This window comes from Euleptes europaea, chromosome 14 (genome assembly GCF_029931775.1).
Source record: "Euleptes europaea isolate rEulEur1 chromosome 14, rEulEur1.hap1, whole genome shotgun sequence".
Classification (NCBI taxonomy): Eukaryota; Metazoa; Chordata; class Lepidosauria; order Squamata; family Sphaerodactylidae; genus Euleptes; species Euleptes europaea.
In genome coordinates, this window is record NC_079325.1 from 20275056 (window position 1) to 20295161 (window position 20106).

General features: G+C 41.4%; 1 protein-coding gene across 1 annotated transcript in view; it reads left to right on the forward strand.

Annotated features, from left to right (window-relative positions):
* The window catches only part of UNC5D (unc-5 netrin receptor D), a 423168-nt gene that overhangs the window by 389970 nt on the left and 13092 nt on the right, over nt 1-20106 (forward strand). The window contains exons 13-14 of the mRNA XM_056860892.1: nt 2412-2639; nt 10653-10802. Coding sequence (XP_056716870.1) covers nt 2412-2639; nt 10653-10802 — 378 coding nt within the window. The remainder of the gene's footprint in view (nt 1-2411; nt 2640-10652; nt 10803-20106) is intronic.

The window sequence follows — 20106 nt, forward strand, 5'->3', positions numbered from 1 at the left end:
CTAGTCATGCTGCATACTTATTTTCTCTAGCATTAGAGGGGCATGCCTGTTATTTTGGGTGCGGTGGAACACAAGCAGGATAGTGCTGCTGCACTCGTCTTGTTTGTGGCTTCCTGGAGGCACCTGGTTGGCCACTGTGTGAACAGACTGCTGGACTTGATGGGCCTTGGTCTGATCCAGCAGGGCCTTTCTTTCTTATGTTTTTCTTTCTTTGTTATCCCAAAACTCAAGGAATTTCTCAACCTAGAATCGGCAACCCTACTTGTGAGCCAGCAGCTACTTCTTTAGATACTTGAATACTTCTTTAGATACCCTGAATTGGCTTTTTCAGTCACAGGTACCAGTATGTAGGATTTTCTACTCCAAGATGTCTCACAGGCCTTCTCCATTTTGGTTTTTTAAAAAAACTTTTAGAAGTCATTTTATTCTGAAAGACATTTTGGTTTTAGTCCCTGAAGTGGTCTGTGCAGTAGATTCTGTTGCTGACTGCTGATGTTATATCAACCTGCTGCTTTTATCTCTTTACCTCTGGGGCTTTGAAGATGTTATTGATGTTTTTATTATAGGTTTTGTTATTTTTTGGCTGCTCTGTAAGTTAATTTACAGTTACATTCCTAAGCAGAGTTATGCCCTTCTAAGCCCATTTACCTCAATGGACTTAAAAGGGTCTGACTGCACAGGATTGCAGTGTTAGATATTTTTGTTAAAAAAAACTTCTTTTAGGTGTTTCTATCCAGTGGTCCAAGCTGGCTGGGTCTTCAGGTGGCATTTTATATTTTTATAATGTTTGCATTTCATAATGCGAGCCACCTTGTGCACTATCTCTACAGCAAGAAATCAGGATATAAATCTTCTAAGTAAATCAGTGTCAATAAGTGAATACTCCAAAGGTAAAAAGAGGCCAGAAGGCCCAGAAAGCTATGATATAGTTGTGCTACATTCTTGACAACATCCAGTCAAAAGAGTCAACAATTCAATCAGAGTGGCTTCTCAACTGGTAATAAATAGGCTACGTAAAGTAAATGGTTTACAAAACCCTCAGAAGATTACTTTTACGCAGTGATTAAGTTGCTGCTGAGAAGGTGACATCTGATAGAATCAGAGCTGAACATGAACCCCAGTACACCAGCTATGTGCCGCAGTCTCTGGCTTGACACAGCCAATTTTTTTTGTTCAGTTTTGCACTGTTTGCCTCCCCATCCCATGTGGCTTTGTCACTGCAGGTCCCACAAGCCCTTGGATAGCCTCTGCAGGGGTCATAGAATCAGCATTGCTTAAGGTCATAGAATCAGCATTGCTGATAGATGGCCATCTAACCTCTTCTTAAAAACCTCCAGGGAAGGAGAGCTTACCACCTCCCAAGGAAGCCTGTTCCGCTGAGGAACCCCTCTAACTGTTAGAAAATTCTTCCTAATGTCTAGATGGAAACTCTTTTGATTTAATTTCAACCCGTTGGTTCTGGTCCGACCTTCTGGGGCAACAGAAAACAACTCGGCACCATCCTCTGTATGACAGCCCTTCAAGTACTTGAAGATGGTTATCATATCCCCTCTACGGTCAATTTCTAACTGCCGTGTTCCCAGAGATTACTGATTGTTTCCAATTTTTAATGTCTGATTTTGTCCATTATTTTTGTATGTGCCGACAGCCTGTCAGTGGTTGGAGCTTGTATGAGCAGGACATTTGTATGCCCCCCCTCCCAAATCTGAACATACACATCCATAATAATTTGTCCATGTTTTTGAACAGAGCTTCCAAAATACAAACAGGACATAACAATTATAACGAGTGTCGGGTTCCTGTGTGTCAGGACTGAGCCGATAAAGCATTTTTTGTTTCCCCCAGATTTTGTATGATGTTACTGCCATCTCTGTTGCTTCACTTCGTTTTCATTGTTGTCCCCTATTATTTTGTTCCTTTACCACCATTTATGTGACATTTTATGCCATTTAAACATCCTAAAAAATGTTTTTAAAATGCATTAATTTTAATGGGGAAAGTTCAGTCTGAGGAAACAGAAACTGGCAGAAAATAAAGACTAAACAAGTTCATTTCTCCCAGGGGAAAAACAACACCAAAATGAAGATATTTGTATCAACCAGACCGTTTTCATAAGTCAGTCTGTGCTGAAGGAGCAAGTGGTAAAACAAGCCAGTCCTACTTATAATTGCCAAGCCTTATTATTTTGTGTTCAACTTCCATTTCCAGTTTCTCCTGGGCTTCCAGTTTTGGTATCTTATGTCTACGAAGCACTGTATATAAACCCAAATAATAATACTAATATTGTTGTATAGTCTCAGCTAATTAAAAAAGACAGAAAACAAAATCACAGTGTCTTGACAAGCATTCTACTTCTGGATAATAATACGTGTCCCTTTTCCTGTGCATTTTTCATGTTTCTATCTATACAGGAAGTGATGTCTGTGGAAGAGGAAACAACTTCCTGTTATTGCCTGTTGGATCCATACGCCTGCCACATTCTCTTAGACTCTTTTGGAACTTATGCTCTCATTGGGGAGCCTCTCTCAGAATGTTGCATTAAGGAACTGAAAGTGGCCGTCTTTGGCTGTATGTCTTGCAATTCACTGGATTACAGACTGAGAGTATACTGCATAGATAACACTCCCTGTGCATTTCAGGTAAGATGGCTGGTGGGATTTCTTCTTTTCAGATGCCAGTTCTTGATTCAGTTGTGCCCAGATTATGTTACTGGAGAATTGTAAACTGACCTGTCTATGGGGGAAGGGTGGGTGTTGATTGGATCCAGTTCTACTCACATTTTGACTGAGGTCATCATTATTTTGCCTGGCTTGTCCACTTTCCTTTATGTTGTTTGGGTCACGGTGTAATGGCTAAGAGCTGGTTCACACGTGAAGCAGAATGAGGTGGTAGAATGTTTAGGTGAGAGAATCGACTGCCCCTCTTCAGACTTCAGATATGAGAATGCCAACACTCAATGATCCCTCTAAGAAGAACACCATGCATAAGCAAAACTAGCACAGCAGAGAGAAATTTTCTATCTCCTCCCCTTATGTGGTATGCTTCTATAAAGACACCTAGCCAATCAAGGAAGCTGCATGGCTCTCAGTTTGCAAGACCTGAGCAAGGCTGTTAACAATAGGATGTCTTGGAGGTCATTAATGTCTCGGGCCGACGTAAGTCAGAAGTGACTTGACAGCACTTAACATACACACAGTCAACAGGAAAGGCAGGGTCCAAATATTTTAATAAATAAATATATAGAGAGCTTATTAACACTGAGGAGCATTTCAAAATGTGTTCCTTTCTCTTTTCTGCTTCATGTCTTTGTCCACTTGTTGCTGCCCTATCCCCCTGCACGTGTGGACCAGACCTGAACTATGAATCAAGATGACTCTGGTTTGAATCTTGCCTCTGCCACAAATTCACTAGCATTGATAAGCCCCTTTCCCACCCCAACATGCATTGCATGGATGATAAAAAAATGAGTTATGTTCACAGAATTTTGACAGTAATAAAAATGAAGTCTTGTGACACCTTTAAGACTGACACTTTTACTGTAGACAAGCTTCTGTGGGCTAGAGTCTACTTCATCAGATGCCCTCAGCCAGAGGATATATTGAGATAACAAAATAAATTGTTGAGCAGTTGGGTTAAAAGTCCCATCAAATGCAAGAAATACTGTCTGTGTCATCTGTATGGATGGTTGGAAGCATGGATCATAGGTCAGTGGTAATGCATCTGCTTTGCATAGAGGCACTCCCAGATACAAATCAAAACATCTCCAATTAAAAAAATCTCTGGCAGCTGGTATTGGAAAACACTTTTATTTGCCTAAGATTGTTTCTATAGACCGGGGTGTCAAACTCATTTGTTACAAGGGCTGGATATGACATAAATGGCACTTGGTTGGGCCGAGACCAAATTGGGACTGGTGCGGGGGGGTGACTGCCTTGGCTGGCTCACAGGCTGGATAAGAGCTCTCAAGGGGGCAGATCCAGCCTCCAGACAGTATGTTTGACAAACCTGCTATAGACAGTACAGGGCTAGATGGACCCAATGATCTAGCTCCATATAGGCATCTTTTTAGTAAATTTTACAGCAGAGTGTGAGCTTGAACTTGGGTTTCCACAATGTTGTTCCAGGACTTTAACTGCACACCAATATAGCCACATGTAACTGTATATAGGGCTGCCTGGGTAGCCCTTATGAGAGCAGAAAGGTGGATAATTTTTTTAAAAAAATATAGAATAATATAAATGAACTACTTTTCCTTTCCTTCTTTCAAGCTCCCTTGACCAAAAGGTCTTGAGCAGTAAAAGGGGAGCCTTTATTTCTTTAAGGAAAATATGGTGGATAGATACTTGGCTACTGCCAATGTTGTTCTTGTGTCTCTATCCACCAGCATAAATGAACTAAATAAATGAACTACTTTGAACACTCTAGAACAATAATGATGATGGTGCAGAATGAATGAATTAGCATTTGGCATATTTTGGTACACATATATTCTGTAATTAGAATGTAAAGCACATATCGAAAGTCCAGAGATGGCTTTGGGGGGTACAGTTTGAGTCTCTATGTGGCACCTACCTATGGGTGACCAAATTTAGTAGAGAAATTCAGTAGCAGTCTTTTGTGAACATCTCAGAACAACTTTCGGACAGCTTTATTAAAATTCTCCAGCGAGACCAGCCAGATTTCATGCTGCTACCCTATTCAGAAAGATGCCAGCATCCAGCTTCTTTGTTTACATCCACGAAGCCCTACTAGGTAGATAGAGTTTCCTGAGGATTCAAAGCCAGATGGCATTCTGTAAAAGTCATGGGGTGGTTTCAAAACATAGTTTTCTTATTTAATACAGGTGGCTTTCCACGCCACTGCTTGAGGCTCCTCTGTATTGTGTCTGGCAGAATGAGTTCTGAGAGTTCGGCAAGGCTTCTGGGTGGTGAGGGCTTGAAACAACCCATGTGCAAAACACAGAAACTGTTAAAACAAAAGAGTCCATTGAATTCCCTAACTTGCGTCGGATGGAAACAGAACGAAAACAACATTCTCCTTCTCTCCGCTTGCCAAAGCCTGGAAACGTGCTCAGACAGCAGAAGACAAGGATCTGACAGCCCATTTTCAAGAGACAATCCTATCCCTTCTGGAGGAAAGAAAATTTTTGATGCAGTGTAGCAACACAATCCTACATGGTGTTAAGAAGCAACCAGCATAATGGCTGGCAGTCTCAATTAACAGTGAACTCAATAAGCACGGTGTCTGAGCCACGGATGAGAAGCAGCTCTCTAGAAATCTCATTTATACAATAAGTCAGTGTCCCCATAGAAGACAGAAAAGGGCAGCCTAGAGTTCAAAGGGGGAGGGGCAGAATAGAAACATGGGGTTTCAGTATTTATTTCAAGATCAATATACTTCAAGGTTGAGAAGGAGGAATGTTTCTTTGGGTCACCTTCTATTCAAACAGGCTATTTGTACAGCAAAGGTGGCTTCATGATTTAATAGACAAAGGTCATATCAATATGTTTGCCAAAGCAAATTATGGATTAGTGCCCAAAGTAGGGATTTAAAGAACATATGCAATTTCTGAGTGGCAGAGCTGAGTCATGCAGTTATTGCTAGAGCTGCTCACAAAATTGTGTGCTACTGAATTTCTCCACCAAATGTGATTTTCACTGATTGTCAGAACAAATGGACTCTTTTCAAACTCTTAATACATCGCTGGGAATACAAGTGCGGTAACCCCCTAAATCAAAGACAGTGTGAATTACTTACAAGTAAACATGCACAGATTTCCCTGATAATAATTTTTGAAATCCCTATTTATATACTCTACAAGGTTGATTGTGTAGCTGTAAGAGTAATTTTAATGTTCTGCAAACAAATTGATGGCAATGGAGATTTGCAGTGTTCGAACAGGATCCTTTGGGAGCATTTTGGATAGGCAATATTAGACATTTTACTACTCCACAGTATTCTCTTTCTAATCTGATGCTGCCTGGAGCACTAACTGTGGCATATAATCCCACATCTCATTCTGTCTTCCATGCATGAAAGGCTGCTTTGGAAGCAGCATAACGTCTTCAAGTTGTAAGTAATGAAAGTATGAAGAAGAAGATCTGAAGTTTCATCACAGAATGGGGAGAAGATGGTGAACTTACTGTTAAAAGGGACTATACTTGTGCCTGATCTGCAATGCATCACTCAGTCATTACAAAGAAAGCAACTTGAAACACCAGTATGAAACAAATCATTAAATGTTTTCATGTGAATGCCCTCCTACATTTAAGGGAAAACACACATTCAAGATGCATCTATGCAGCCAACAAATTCTACTTTCAGCATTCCTTAGAGAATCAGGTACAACAATTGAGACCAGTTCTGTTAAGGCTAAACATCCATATTCTGATGAATATTTCAGAAGTGGTTGCAACTTTAGTTCCAAAATTTCCACAACTAATAAAGAAAATCCCAGTGTCTCGCCGTACAACAGGGAGATGTGTCTTCCCAATCAGTGCCAGTGTAGCAAGTCAGATACAAAATAACTTGAAGAGCTCTCAAGCATTTAGCCTAGCTCTTGATGAGTCCATAGATAAGCAAGATAACTCTCAATGGGAAATCTTTGCCCACTATGTTTCAGGAGATATAACTATAAAAAAGAAACTTTGGACTTATTAATGGTAAGTTCTACCCATGGTTCTGATGTGAAGGACACACTTGACCAAGTATAGACAGATACTAGTGTACCATTGGATAATCTTTTAAATGTTACAGTAGATGAAGAACTTGCAATGGTGGGAGGAAATTTGAACCTTATCAACATTCTTGAAAATAATCCTAAATTTCCTGAGTTTCTCACTTCTATTATACCATACATCCAAAACATTTTGTTTGCATATATTACAAAATATGAATCTATTATGAAATCAGACCTGGCGCTTTCATCTGCTTGAACGGGAAGACTTGTCAGTTCAGAAAGTCCATCAAAGAACTAGATGAGAAAGACAAAACAACTCATATCTCTGTCTACTGCATTGTGTGGTGGTAATCAGCCACCAATGTATTAAATGAGTCCATGGAACTCTTGAAGCCTCTTAGTGCTTCGCTGACCTTACATGGTAGCTATGAGGATAAAATAAGAAAGGGAATGCTCTGTATACTGCCCTGAGTTCTTTGGAGTAAGGATAAGTTACAAATGTACCACAGAAGACTTACCACCAACATGGAGACTTATAAGGGTTCTATCTCTACCAGTGATTAGGTGAGACACAGCATGTGCAATTCTGATATTGTTTTAAATTAATATTCAATGTGTGCATAAAGCTTGAGTGTGTTGTTGCTTTTGAAGTTTTGAAAGCTGTTGTTTATGGCTTAGTGGATCTGAAACTTTGATTACACTGGCCAAGAATTCCTTCAATTGCCTCTAAGATCTCCAATTGCCAGTGGGATCTTCCACATTGTAACACAGGTTGGTTTGAAGCTGCATCTGGAGAGTGACCAGAAAACTTCGGCAAGTGAAAAGTCATCCTGGGGTTCCTCTTTTGAATTTCTACCTTATCTACATACATGAGGTTATATGCGAAGGGGCCGTAGCTGGGGAGGGTCCATTGCTCAGTGGTAGAGAATCTGCTGGGCATACGGTGGGTCCCAGGTTCAATCTCTGGTATATCCAGTTGGAATGGCTAGGTGGTAGGTGATGTGAAAGACCTCCACCTGAGACCTGGAGAGCCACTGCCAGTCTGTGTAGCTAAAGCTGACCTTGATGGACCAGTGGTTTGATTCAGTATAAGGCAGCTTCATGTGTATTGATGTGTGTGATACAGGAAACCAAACATGGGATAATGTTCACTGGAACAAGAGCCGTGTCATTTTTCATATGTTGTCTTTCTGAATTATATATTTAATTACCATTTGCAGCCCTAGCCATGAATGGGTGGTCTGGAGCCAGACAGAAACCAGAGACAACACCTTATGTGGGGTATAACAGGCCACAGCTTTATTGATTATAGCTGTAGAGGTTTGGCTTGGCATAGGGCAGTGGATCCAAGGCATCGAGTGACCTGCCTGCCGCCCTATGGAAACCCCATCCATCAGCCTGCCTGCTGAGGAGGAAAAACCTGGGATGGCAGCCCAATGGGAACACTTGGCTGCAGGCCTCTGTGTGATCCCTTTGCCACCTGGGAGTGAGGAAAGCCTGGCAGCTCGCTAGCTTAGCATGCCTTCTTAAGACTTGGCCCCTAAAGCCTCTTAATGGAACCCTCAACAAGGATGACAGACACACAGGATCTTTCCCAAATGGATCTTGCCCAATGCCAAAATTGCCACCAGAGGTGGGTGCCTTGTCAGCCCGCCTTCTGCCAAATCTACCACAGCTGCAACCACTCCCTCAGACCTCCCCATAGAACATGCAGCCACACGTCCCAACCCAACTCTGATAGGTATATGCCATCAGGCCTGAAGAGGGCCTCCTGCCTGAATGAGATGTCCAGGGGCTGCATTCACCTCTGATGCCTGGACATCTCATTCAGGCAGGAGGCCCTCTTCAGGCCCGATGGCGTATACCTATCAGAGCTGGGATGGGACGTGTGGCTGCATGGGGAGGTAGACCAGACTGAAGAATGGCCCGTTCAGATCTGACTGCCCAGCCCTGTCCCAGGAGCAAGCTCGGCCAGCCCTACAATTGGCTGGCCATAGAGCAGAGCCACTGGGAGTCTGGGCAAGCTGTGTGGGACCCTGGAAGCATGCTAGCACAATGTAGAAGATGATGCTTGGCCCAGCAAGCTGCTGCACCCCACAGGGTGCAAATGCCCCCCCCCCCGTGAGTCAAGGACCCATTCTTCTAGACAGTATAGTTTAAATCAAGTTGTTCTATTTCCATATTTCCTAAGCATACAGTTACTGCTTCAGAATTTCTTTTTCCTTCCAAAGAAGTATGCAGGTGAAAGGTAGTATTTTTTTTCTTTTAATGATGTAGAATTACAGTAAAACAAATTTATAATTTTTTATTGTGTTACTAAAGCACATACAATTCATACATATCACCCACTCCTCAAACTTCATCCCCACAACAAGATTCTTCTCAAATAACTAACAGAGCGGTCCTAGCACATTCTATATCAATTAATTCTATTTTTTTACTCTGAACACACACTATATTCTTTACTAAAGCAGATGCATAAGCATTTATTCTCTAACTTGCATTTACTCTGGATTATTTATTTTATTTAAAGTTATATTGACTTAAAACATTAATACTCCTTACTAAGCTTAATAATGTTTTGAAGCTACCATTAGGACTGGATATATATCTGTACCTAGCAACTTATACAGTAAGCAGACTCTCCAGTGATAATTAAAATCTATATAATATATTTTTTTCTGTCAGTATATTAATAATAACATTTTTCTGTCTACATATATGTTATTTTGTTACATAATCAAAATGCATCTTCCAATTCTTCTGGAATTCTTCCATCGGTCTTCTGTTCACTGTATTTTTCAGTTTAGCCATCACTCTGTATTCTGCAAATTTTCCCAGCCATTCTTCAATTGTAGCCATGGCTTCTGCTTTCTAGTTAGATGCAATTGTTACTCTTGCCGCTGTTAACATATATCTTAACAGGAATTACAGTAAATTTTGAGGTGGACGTACTTAACATTTTTTTCCTGCATTTAGTACAGCTGTTGAGTATTCATGAAGTGCTAGTCTCACAAACTCACTATTTAAATATGGAAAGTGAATAAATATAATATAAATATAATATAATATAAATATAATAACTATCCGCAGTAAGATCAGTTGAGGTACATTCTGTGTTTCCCTGGATTAACCTATCCAGACAGAAAAATTCAGGAGGTTAATGATTATAATATCTCAGTATCCAATGATATGTTGAGCCCCTCCTGGTTTTTCATACAAAATTATATGTTTAGAGTTTTCCATTGCTTTCTGCTCTTTCAGATTATTTCTGTGTGGTGCTTTAGCAGTGTAGAGGAGTGCACATCAATACGTGCAAAGAAGAGTCCTGTTGCTCGCATGTATGATTGCATCATGATTGTTTTTGTCGTGTTTTTTAATGCCCAATAATGGCAACAGAGGTGGGAAAAGATGCAGTTGTATGGAAGAAAATGCTGCATCAAAACAATGCAGCATGGTGTAGTGGTTAAGAGCAGTGGTTTGGAGTGGTGGAGTCTGAACTGGAGAACCTGGTTTGATTCCCCATTCCTCCACATGAGCGGCGGAGGCTAATCTGGTGAACTGGATTTGTTTCCCCATTCCTCCACACGAAGCCAGCTGGGTGACCTTGGGCAAGTCACGCTCTCTCAGTCTCACCTACTTCACAGGGTGTCTGTTGTGGGGAGGGGAAGGTAAGGTGATTGTAAGCCGGTTTGAGTCTCCCTTAAGTGGTAGAGAAAGTCAGCATATAAAAATCAACTCTTCTTCTTTTCCTGTATTTGGGAACGTGTCCATTATTTCTCTCTTAGGTTTCTTCTAAAGTAGAAGGAACCCTTTTTCTTAAAAAAAAAAAAAAAGGCTGGAAAACTCCCAGAAAGCAACAAGTCGAGGTTCAATGGGGGGCCATATTCTGAGGAGGACTAAGCGATGATAATGGAGAGAAATGAAGTCTGGGTTTTAACACTGTATGCTTGCTTCCCATTCTCCATTGCAGGAAGTAGTTTCAGATGAAAAGAACCATGGCGGGCAGTTGCTGGAAGAACCAAAGCTGTTGCATTTCAAAGGGAATACCTTCAGTCTTCAGATCTCTGTCCTTGATATCCCCCCTTTCCTCTGGAGAATCAAACCATTCACAGCATGTCAGGTATTTGTATATCAAGACTGGCATTTTGATTTGAATTCCCAAACGACTCTCAGGTCTCAAAACACTTTCTTTGTGTGGAGTTCTGTGTTCTCCTTAGCACCATGTACAAATTTACTAAATACATTGGGTTACATCCAGCCAGCTTTTATACTCAACCATACCCAATTCCCCTCCGTATTACCGCCCCCCCCCCCCCCCGCACCATGGCTTTTGTACAATATGGGAGGCATTGCCTTTTGGGGCTGTCACCTTTTGGGACACCTTTTCACCAACAGAAAATCTGGTTGGATCCAGCCCATTGATTGGGATAGATATTTTGGCTCTGTCTTCTCACAGCCACCCAATTCAGGCAGAGAAATGCCTTCACCTTAATGTTTGTGAGTGTCAAGAGCCTCATTTGAGGCACTTGATAATCCAAAATCTGTGTTAACACTAAAGAGTCTGGACTATAAATGTCAAGGAGAATGCAGAGACAAACATAAATGATAGTTTGTCTACCTGGATTAGTTTTAATAGTCTTTTGGTATGTGAAATGGATGATGCTCTTCAGTCTCTGTGCTGTAGCCCCTGTACCATAGAGTAACCTCATGGGTAGCAATCCTTAGAGTAACAGCCTTTAGAGTTACATTCCCATTGATTTAGTAGACAGACAGCCAAACTACACATTATGGGGGGGGGCACATATGGGCCTCCTCACCCTGCATCTTCTCCTATTTGTAATTTTTTGATTTGTTTTTAAGTGGCAGGGGATAATTTACCATTTTCTTGCTTTCCTTCTTTAGCTGCCCTTTACAAGGGGAAGAGAAATGCTGCAATGACATCATATCACCCTTTTGTTCAATTCCCCCTCCCTCTTCCCCTTGCCAGCAAATGGAAGACTTCTGATTTTAGCTTTAGGCTGATGCTGCATTGAACATAGGGTTGGACTAGATAGCCTGTATGGACCCTTCCAATTCTATGATTATATGATTCCACAGCAAACGATAGCTTTTCATTACACTCCAAATGCAAACTCTAGTTAGCATTCTTCCCAGCAAAGCACAGTTCTTAACTGTAGTTTGAACCTGTTTTGTAACCCTGGTTCATAGAGGAAAGTGCAATCTGTACAGTATGGTTGAAACATCATAATAAGGTATAGTTTTTTATGTGTGTAGGAAAATGGAAATTTATCATTAGCTGACTATGTTCAAGGGTGGGAGGAGCATGCACCCAAGGTTTCCCCAAGTTCATTCATATAGCAAAAAAACCATGGTTTCTCATTACTTCTGTATCATGCCACTGTTACTATTTTAGTTGAGTCATTTTCTTATAGGTCTGCTACATACTTTTACTTTACACAACACAGTTATTTTGTGTACTCTCCTGTTTCCTATAGCTAGTGTGTAAAAGGCAAATAGCATGCCTGTATTTTAAAGAACTTGGATGCACACACATATAAAGTACCATTGGACTAGAGCTTTCAAACACACATGAAGTCTTAAATATTAGGGACGCCACACTTTTTTTTTCCTGCGAATGTGTTCAGCAGTCATACTTATCAGATTCACCATGTTAGATGGGAGCCAATGACAAGGTCTGGGCAGCTCATGCTGCTGAACAAGTTTCCATATTATCTTTGCTTAAACACTGAATGGTACCATTATTTATTTATGACTAATGTATATGATTTATGAGTGATTTAACTGCTAAGCCATTGTCTGCCAAGCGGAACAGCAGTGCCGCAAGGAGATGGGGAAGTAGATCTTCATTGTGGCCTGTGTGAAAATATTAATGCACGAAAAGCCAATCACACTGTACTGCACAATTAGGATGGAATAACGGAAGCAACCTGCCAAACATCCACAAATGGGTCTATAAACAGGCCTTCAAAAATTCGGCTGCCTGATCGCAATTGTTGAACAGTATGTAAGCTGAACCAGCAGATATTCAATCATTCCCCACTAAAAGTGCCATCCGCACTTTACACAATTGTTGTGGGAAATGCTAGTTTACCTGCAGCACTCTTGTTCGCCAAATAGATCAGCCTCCTAGATCTGTCATTTCCCAATAAGAGCAGGATAAGACAGACATATCTTTTCCTCTGTTGCTCCTAAGAGCAGCAGCAGAAGAAAGCCTCGTAGAGTGCTTCAGCTCTGCCCCCTCTTGTTGTCATTCAACTTCCCACACGCTTGGCACCTTTTCTCAGAATGGGCTTGTTGACTATCACAACAGCTCCATTCCTCCAGACTGACCCAGCCATACTGCTGCTTTTTTCACAGTTCCAGACAAGACAGGCAATGGCTCCATTCCAAGGACAGGCAAAGAAGACCAGTATCTTAGGAAGCTGAGAGGAACTGCTCGAGAATTGGATGTACTTGTTCTTGGAGCAAGAGAGGAAACATATCTGTTCCATCCTTCTTTCTGTGGGCACTCTAGAAACTTGTTCATTTCCAGGCTTAGTTCAATGTCTGACATTTAAAGACCTGACCAGATGAGGATGAGAGGGTGAAAAGGACCACCTAACGCAGTAGGCCCCTGCCAGAGTGTAGTGGTCATCAGTGGAGGCTCTGCTTTATGTGGTCTTGGTTACAGAAGTGAGGTAGATGGCCATGAAAGACAGGCATCTTCTTTATGGAATGTCCTCTTCCAAGACCAAATAACTTCCAGTACCATGTGAAAGCTTTTTCATTCTCTCATGCAGATTGAATGTTGGGGGGAGCGACAGGTTGATGAACTTACAACATTGACTTTGTTGTTAAAAATTATGCTGTCATGAATTGTTCCTGCAAATTTCAGTGGGTTGGATGTAGCCAGCTTTACCAGTGGTGACAAAAGGGAGGAGGGGCAGGGGCTTTAACAAGAAGGAGAATTGAGCAAGATTGAATGAAAAGGTGGCAGGATCCAGCCTTGTGTTTAGCTTTTTGTAATGTTATGCTACTGGTTTTTGGTGTTGAATTACATTTTGTTCATTGCTGATTTGAGTTTTAGTTTAGTTTTACCGCTGTCTTTTCTTTTATGCTGTTGTGTGCAGCTTCTCTTGGTTTTTATGGTTATAATTTTTGTTGTTGATGATGATGACGATGACATTGTTTTACTTGGAAACTGCCTTGAATGTGCTTTGGAGAGGCAGCATGCAAGTTAGAATAAATATAAATGTAATACTTTCAAATGAAAGATACAAACCTCTTCAGTCACATGAGGGATGCAAACCTATGCCTTCTGTTTCTCACCTATGAATACTTCATGCCTGGTTTACACGTGATAATAAATGAAGTAACAGAATATCAAGGAGGTAAAATGGACCACATCACTAAACAGTGGGTGATGGATTCCATCTTTGAATGTTTGTTTGCATTCAAACTCCATGCAGCTAGAAAACTAGCATGGTAGGGAGAAAGCTTCTCCCTGTTCTTGCTGTTCTGGTTTTCTTTTTGCAGGGATTTTTTCACATAGCAGAACAGCCCAAGACGTATATTTCCACAATTCTCCCTCTGCAATCCAGGGGAATGCGTGCTATTCTCAGCATGCTGCCACATTTTCCACTGTTATTCTCCTGCATTTATGAATCATACCTCACAGTATAAGAGGTTTATAGCAGCATCTATAAAGTTTTCAAAGTACTTTAAATGTTAAAAGTGTTCTAGTGACTATGGTTTAGCAGCATTCAGATGGGACGGATGAACGCTGTTGCCATTTATGAGGGTGATGAGCCTGTGGGAATGCTGTGACCATTTACACAGTGTTGTGGGATCACAATCATACTTGAAGGGTAAGCAGCACCAAAAAAAAAACTCCTCACGTTGAGTTCTCAGATAAAATGATTTTTGACAAGGCGATGATACTGAAGCTGGGCAAATATTTTCCCTTGCTGAGTGTGCAGAATTTGAAAGACTTGAATGGCCGAGAAACAATAATAATTGGCTTGGATCCCATCAAAATTTACCACAGGTCATCAACATTTATCTCGTTCTACCTCCTGCTTCCTCCCCTCTCCCACTGCAGCTCAAAACGCCTCCTGAAAAGCTTCCCTGGAGAATAGGGAACCCCAAATAATATTATGAGGGGGAAGTTGGCGGGCTTCTGTGGGAAGGGGAATGAGCACGAATCACCCCCCTTGTGTGTGTGGGTCTCCTTTACGCAATCCAACCTGTTGTTTTTAATAAGATGTAAAGCAGAGTAGGATTTGAGTTCAGCTTCCTGTGCTGAGCAAAGCTTGTGCTGAATTTCTGCATCTGCTTGCAGCTCATAATGAACTTCGTGTTCCATCCTTGAAATCCCTCCATGTTTTTCTACAGAGCTCTGAAGGGTTAATGTCAATTGCCTTTACACACATATCTGGCTAACTCTGGTGGCAGCAGATGTAATCATGAGATTACAGCTCTGCAGTGAGATTTGTCTTCCGTTTTCTGGCATTTGAGAGATGCAATTTATTCCTCATAATTGGCTGCAGTGAACAAAATAGGCTGATTAAATCAACTGGGTCAAAACAGTATGGATGATGTGGGGCAGAGAGGGAGATTTGGCAGGTAGGTTATAGGGAGTAGATTATATAGTTGGATGGTGGCCTTCACAATGAACTTTGCCCACTGTTACACCTGGGACTGTTAAGGTCGTTTATACATGGGAGTTTTACCTGAGGTTTGTTGCTCACACTTTCCTGTTGGGAATCTATGCACCAGTAGTCTCCAGGTTCAAATCAAGTCCCCACCCCTTTAAATGCTGCTTTGTAATTGGCTTACTTTGTAGAGCTTACTGTGAGAGAATCCCCCCCAACCCAATTGCTGCATTAAAAAGCATTTTAAGAACAAAATGACCAAAGTGTTCTTTTCCAAACCATAGGTACTCAGAGGGCTGGTTATTTTCACAGGAATTCTGTTTATTCCAGCAACAAGCAGTTGCTGGAGAACAAAAGCCAAAGAAAAGTACTATGGCTGCTAAAATGTGCATCCCATACTTCTCCAGTTTGTTAACTCCTTCCAAATTCTTTACTACACCTAGTTTGCTGCAAGCAGGCTGTTATAAGAACCAATGGTCTCAAGGTAATGCAGTGGAAAGAGTTTCTAGGTCACATTCAAAATGCAGCGTTATTTGTTTATTTTGATTAATTTTAGCCACCTGCATTCTTAGCCAGTTCTTCAGTCCACAGTTTATTAACAGCTGTATCTCTATAACGTATAGGCTTTTAGACAAAATAGCAGCAATACTTGATTCAAGAGGCATCTTACAATAAAATGATGTTAAACATATAGAGATTTTTTTTAAAAAAACAGATGATCGCATCCTGTCCAAATGTAATTCCATCCTTTTCAAGGTGAGGTTGAAGGGGGAAAGGGGGGAAATTATTCTGGTCTGGGGGAAAAATATTCTGATCAGTAAGAGGCCAAGTCCCTGACCTGGATGACCCAGGCTCGCTTCATCTCGTCAGAACTCAGAAGCTAAGCAGGGTCGGCCCTGGTTACTACTTGGATGGGATCTGATTCAAAAGGGCATGCACAGAGAAGCCAGAGATGTATTCATAGAACCCCCTTTTAAGGCCTGAAATTAAGTTTTCAGTGGCAAAGGGGAAACAAGAGGTGATGCAGAATCTAACCCTAAATCATCCCCACTCGCCCTCTTGAACAAATTCAGGCAGATTTCACCTTTGCCAAGGGGTATGGCATGTGCATATTCCTCATGCCGCAGCCGCATGTATGCATGATTTATTATTTGTGTAATTGAAAAAAAATGCATATATTGCCTTTCCACAAATATGTGCTGAGGCAATTCACAGTGTAAAATAGTAAAATAACTGATAGAGAATTAAAAACAACCGTATCATCTAAAACAGCATTCCTTATCACAGTAGAACATGTAACTAGAAACACACTTCTGTGTGTGAATATCTTCAAGTTTTCCCACAGGTAGCTAGTGAGTTACCAATAGCATGCTGGCTGCTGCAGAGTAATTTGTGCATCCATGAGAAGAGCCAGGGAAAAACTGGGGAAAGATCTGCTGTAGACTTTTTAAAAAATGTATATTCCATAGGATTTTCTCTGAGCTGCTTAGCAGATAACTCCATTTCTGGTGTTCTCCCTAGCCCATGTTCTGTTCCTAGGACAGAACAAAACATGCTGGTTAAGGAATAGTTGGGGATATTTTTTTTTCATTACTCAGAAGTACCGGTAGCTCTCATTAAAGGTTGGTGTCCTCCACCCTAGATAAACCAGGGAAATGTTGTTTATTTTTATTTTTTAAAAAAATATCTCTTCAACATTCATTTTAAAGCAACAATTTGCTCCAGCATAATTTGAATGTTGGAAGATTCAGTGTCTGGTTCCTGCTAAGGGGCGATTTACATTCTCACCATCTGGCAGGAGACTAAATATAATAGGGAAACAAACCAAAAGCATTTCAGGATTACTTTTCACATTCATTGCTGCGCTGTATTTTGTCCTATCTGATTACTTTCCCTGGAATTCTTTTCAGCTCAGTGACTTTCTCTCCACCACCCACACTTTTTTTTTCTTTTGCTCCACTGAAAGGAAAAGATAATTTCTCTGGGAAAAATCTAATTATGGTTGCTCCAATGTTAATATCTTTTCTACCCATGTATTCTTTATCTCCATTGGTATCTTGCTGCCATTCAATGAGTCAGGTTCTAAATATAGTGTTTTAGTTTACCATCTTGTGTAGCTCCAAGTAATCTGGAAGAAAACCGTGACGCAACTCTGCTCGGCTTTTCTCTTGCACTCTCCAAAGGCTCAAAAACAGCTGCCGTTCTTGGTTCAGAGTTCTCCGAGGCCTAGGGCTACTGAATCTCTCCCTAGGCCGGTGTCAGGGGTTGGCATTGCTGGGCTCCAGGGTACTGAAAAAGCAGGCCACTGTGAAGCAGAAGTGATTGCAGCCTGCTCTGGCTCTTTCTATGCGTTCTGGGATCAAATCCATCAGGTGCAACAAGAGCTTGTTATATGGCCCTGTCCTAAGGGTGGAAATGCACATTACCTGCAGTACTCTTTTTTTTTTACCATGTTTTTAACCTCAGAAATTGAACCAGAGAGACTGAAGTTTAAAGGGCAAGATTGGCAAGGGGTAGGGTTGCCAGGTCCCTCTTTGCCACTGGCAGGAGATTTTTGGGGAAGATCCTGAGGAGGGCAGGGTTTGTGGAGGGGAGAGAGTCCAATTGCCAAAGCGGCCATTTTCTCCAGGTGAACTGATCTCTATTGGCTGGAGATCAGTTGTAATAACAGGAGCTCTCCAGCCAGTACCTGGAGGATGGCAACACTAGCAAGGGGGCAGAGGAAGTGTGTAACTCTTTTTATTTTCATTGTTCTCCCCGTCTAAAAAATGACACCTATGATGAAGCAGCTATTACCTGTGCCTGAACATCCTACAGGTATCCTACAACAGATGTCCCCAATATGGTACCCATGGGCACCATAGCACCCACCAGCCATGGGTACCATGGGCACCATGGCACCCACCTTTTCTGGTACCCGCCAAGTGTTTTTTAGGAAGTGGGTGAGGCCAGGTAGGGCTTTTGCCCAGCAAGGCTTCTGATTGACTATTGGAGATTTGATTGGCTGTGCAGAATTTTTTTCAACGTTGCTTTGGCAGTAGCTGCCACCTCAGCACAAGGATCTGCACTGTGTTACTGAAGTTAAGCTGTGTCAATCATTTTGTGGCTGGCTCCGCCTCCTGCAGAAGCCATTTTGTGGCAGCCATTTTGTTGCTGCACCCACCATGCCATGTCAGAATTCCAAATGTGCCCGCAGGCTCAAAAAGGTTGGGGACCCCTGTCCTACAAGATGTAGATCAGAAAGTCTTGATACCATCATCTGAACAACATGTTTTGCTCTCTCCCCTTTTTTGTTGTTTTTAACATCCAGCCTGACAAAGTGTTCTAGAGAACTCAAAAGCTTGCCCAGTGTGTCACACACTGTGTTGTATTGGTTTGGTTTTGGATTTTGCAATGGTCCAACATGGCTGCCTATATCATTTTTTTTCATCGTATGTAAAAGTGGATGTTTGATGGGCAACTAATGTAAGGGAAAATTTAAACAGTCCGTTTCCCGTGATCTGGTCTCTCCCTTTCAATCCTAGATGCTGTTTTTTTAAATAATGTAGTTATGAATTACCACTTCTCATCATGAATTTTAAATTGTCTTGTGTTCTCTTTGTGTGCATTCTCGCACTGCTGTTTAGTAAGAGATTCACACAATGTTTCTCATAAAAAAAAACTTCAAATCAATGTACCCAAAAACTAATAAGACTTGAAATTGATTTTAAATCAATGCCCACTTCACCAAAGCAACGCAAATCCATAAACAAACCAGTCTATCAATTCTATAAAAAAATATGCCAACTTTTGGCTTTATAAAAGAAGAAGAAACTGCCGTAGAACCTTCCTGAACAGGGCTAAAGAAGGGGCAGTCAAAAACTCAAAAGGTAGCCTGTTCCACAGCAGAGGGGCTACCACAGCAAGTGCCCTGCGTGGCTCTGCCACTGTCCTTCCCTCCCTACCTGAAGGAAGAGGGAGCTGCTGAGAAACGAGTAATAGGTGGATGGGCATATATTGGGAACTGCTGTGTTGTGCATCAAAATCGACATCTTTCCCCGTTACAGTCTACATTCACCATCATGGACTCAGTTGAAGGAGAAGGAGCTGGCAGCAGCTTTATTTTTTTTATTTTTTATTTTTAAAATAAATAAAATCTAATTTCTAATTGAAAAAAAATAAGTTCAGTGCTCGATTAGAAAGAAAAACAAGTATCGTGAGCAGGGGAGATTTCTCATACAAGCTCATTGTATTTCAGTAGTGCAACTTAACTAGTTTCAATGCCCCCCTCTCCCCCATCGGTCAGTATGGGTAAGTTTATTTATTTACAACAATTTTCTCCTGCCTTTCATCAGTCATAAGCAGAAGGTAGTTTACCATGATAATGAAAACCGAACCTTACAACAAATCCCATAGACAACTGCAGAGACACTATCAGTCACGTTGGCCATACAATCTGAGGCCCATCCCTTACTGCAATGGTATTTCTTTCTTTCTTTGTTCCTTCGGAAATAACATTTTCCAAAAGCCATTTCATCATTGGTCCCTTATTGTTAAGGCTGTTTCGGCCAATCAAAATGGGCATTTTTGAACCTAAGAAGGACTGGTTGGGGCTGATTGGGAGATTTCCAGGAACTAGGCTCGCCAACCTCCAGGTGGTGGCAGGAGATCTTCTGCTATTACAACTGATCTCCAGCCGATAGAGAGCAGTTCACCTGGAGAAAATGGCCGCTTTGGCAATTGGACTCTATGGCATGGAGGTCTCTCCCCTCCCCAAACCCCTCCCTCCTC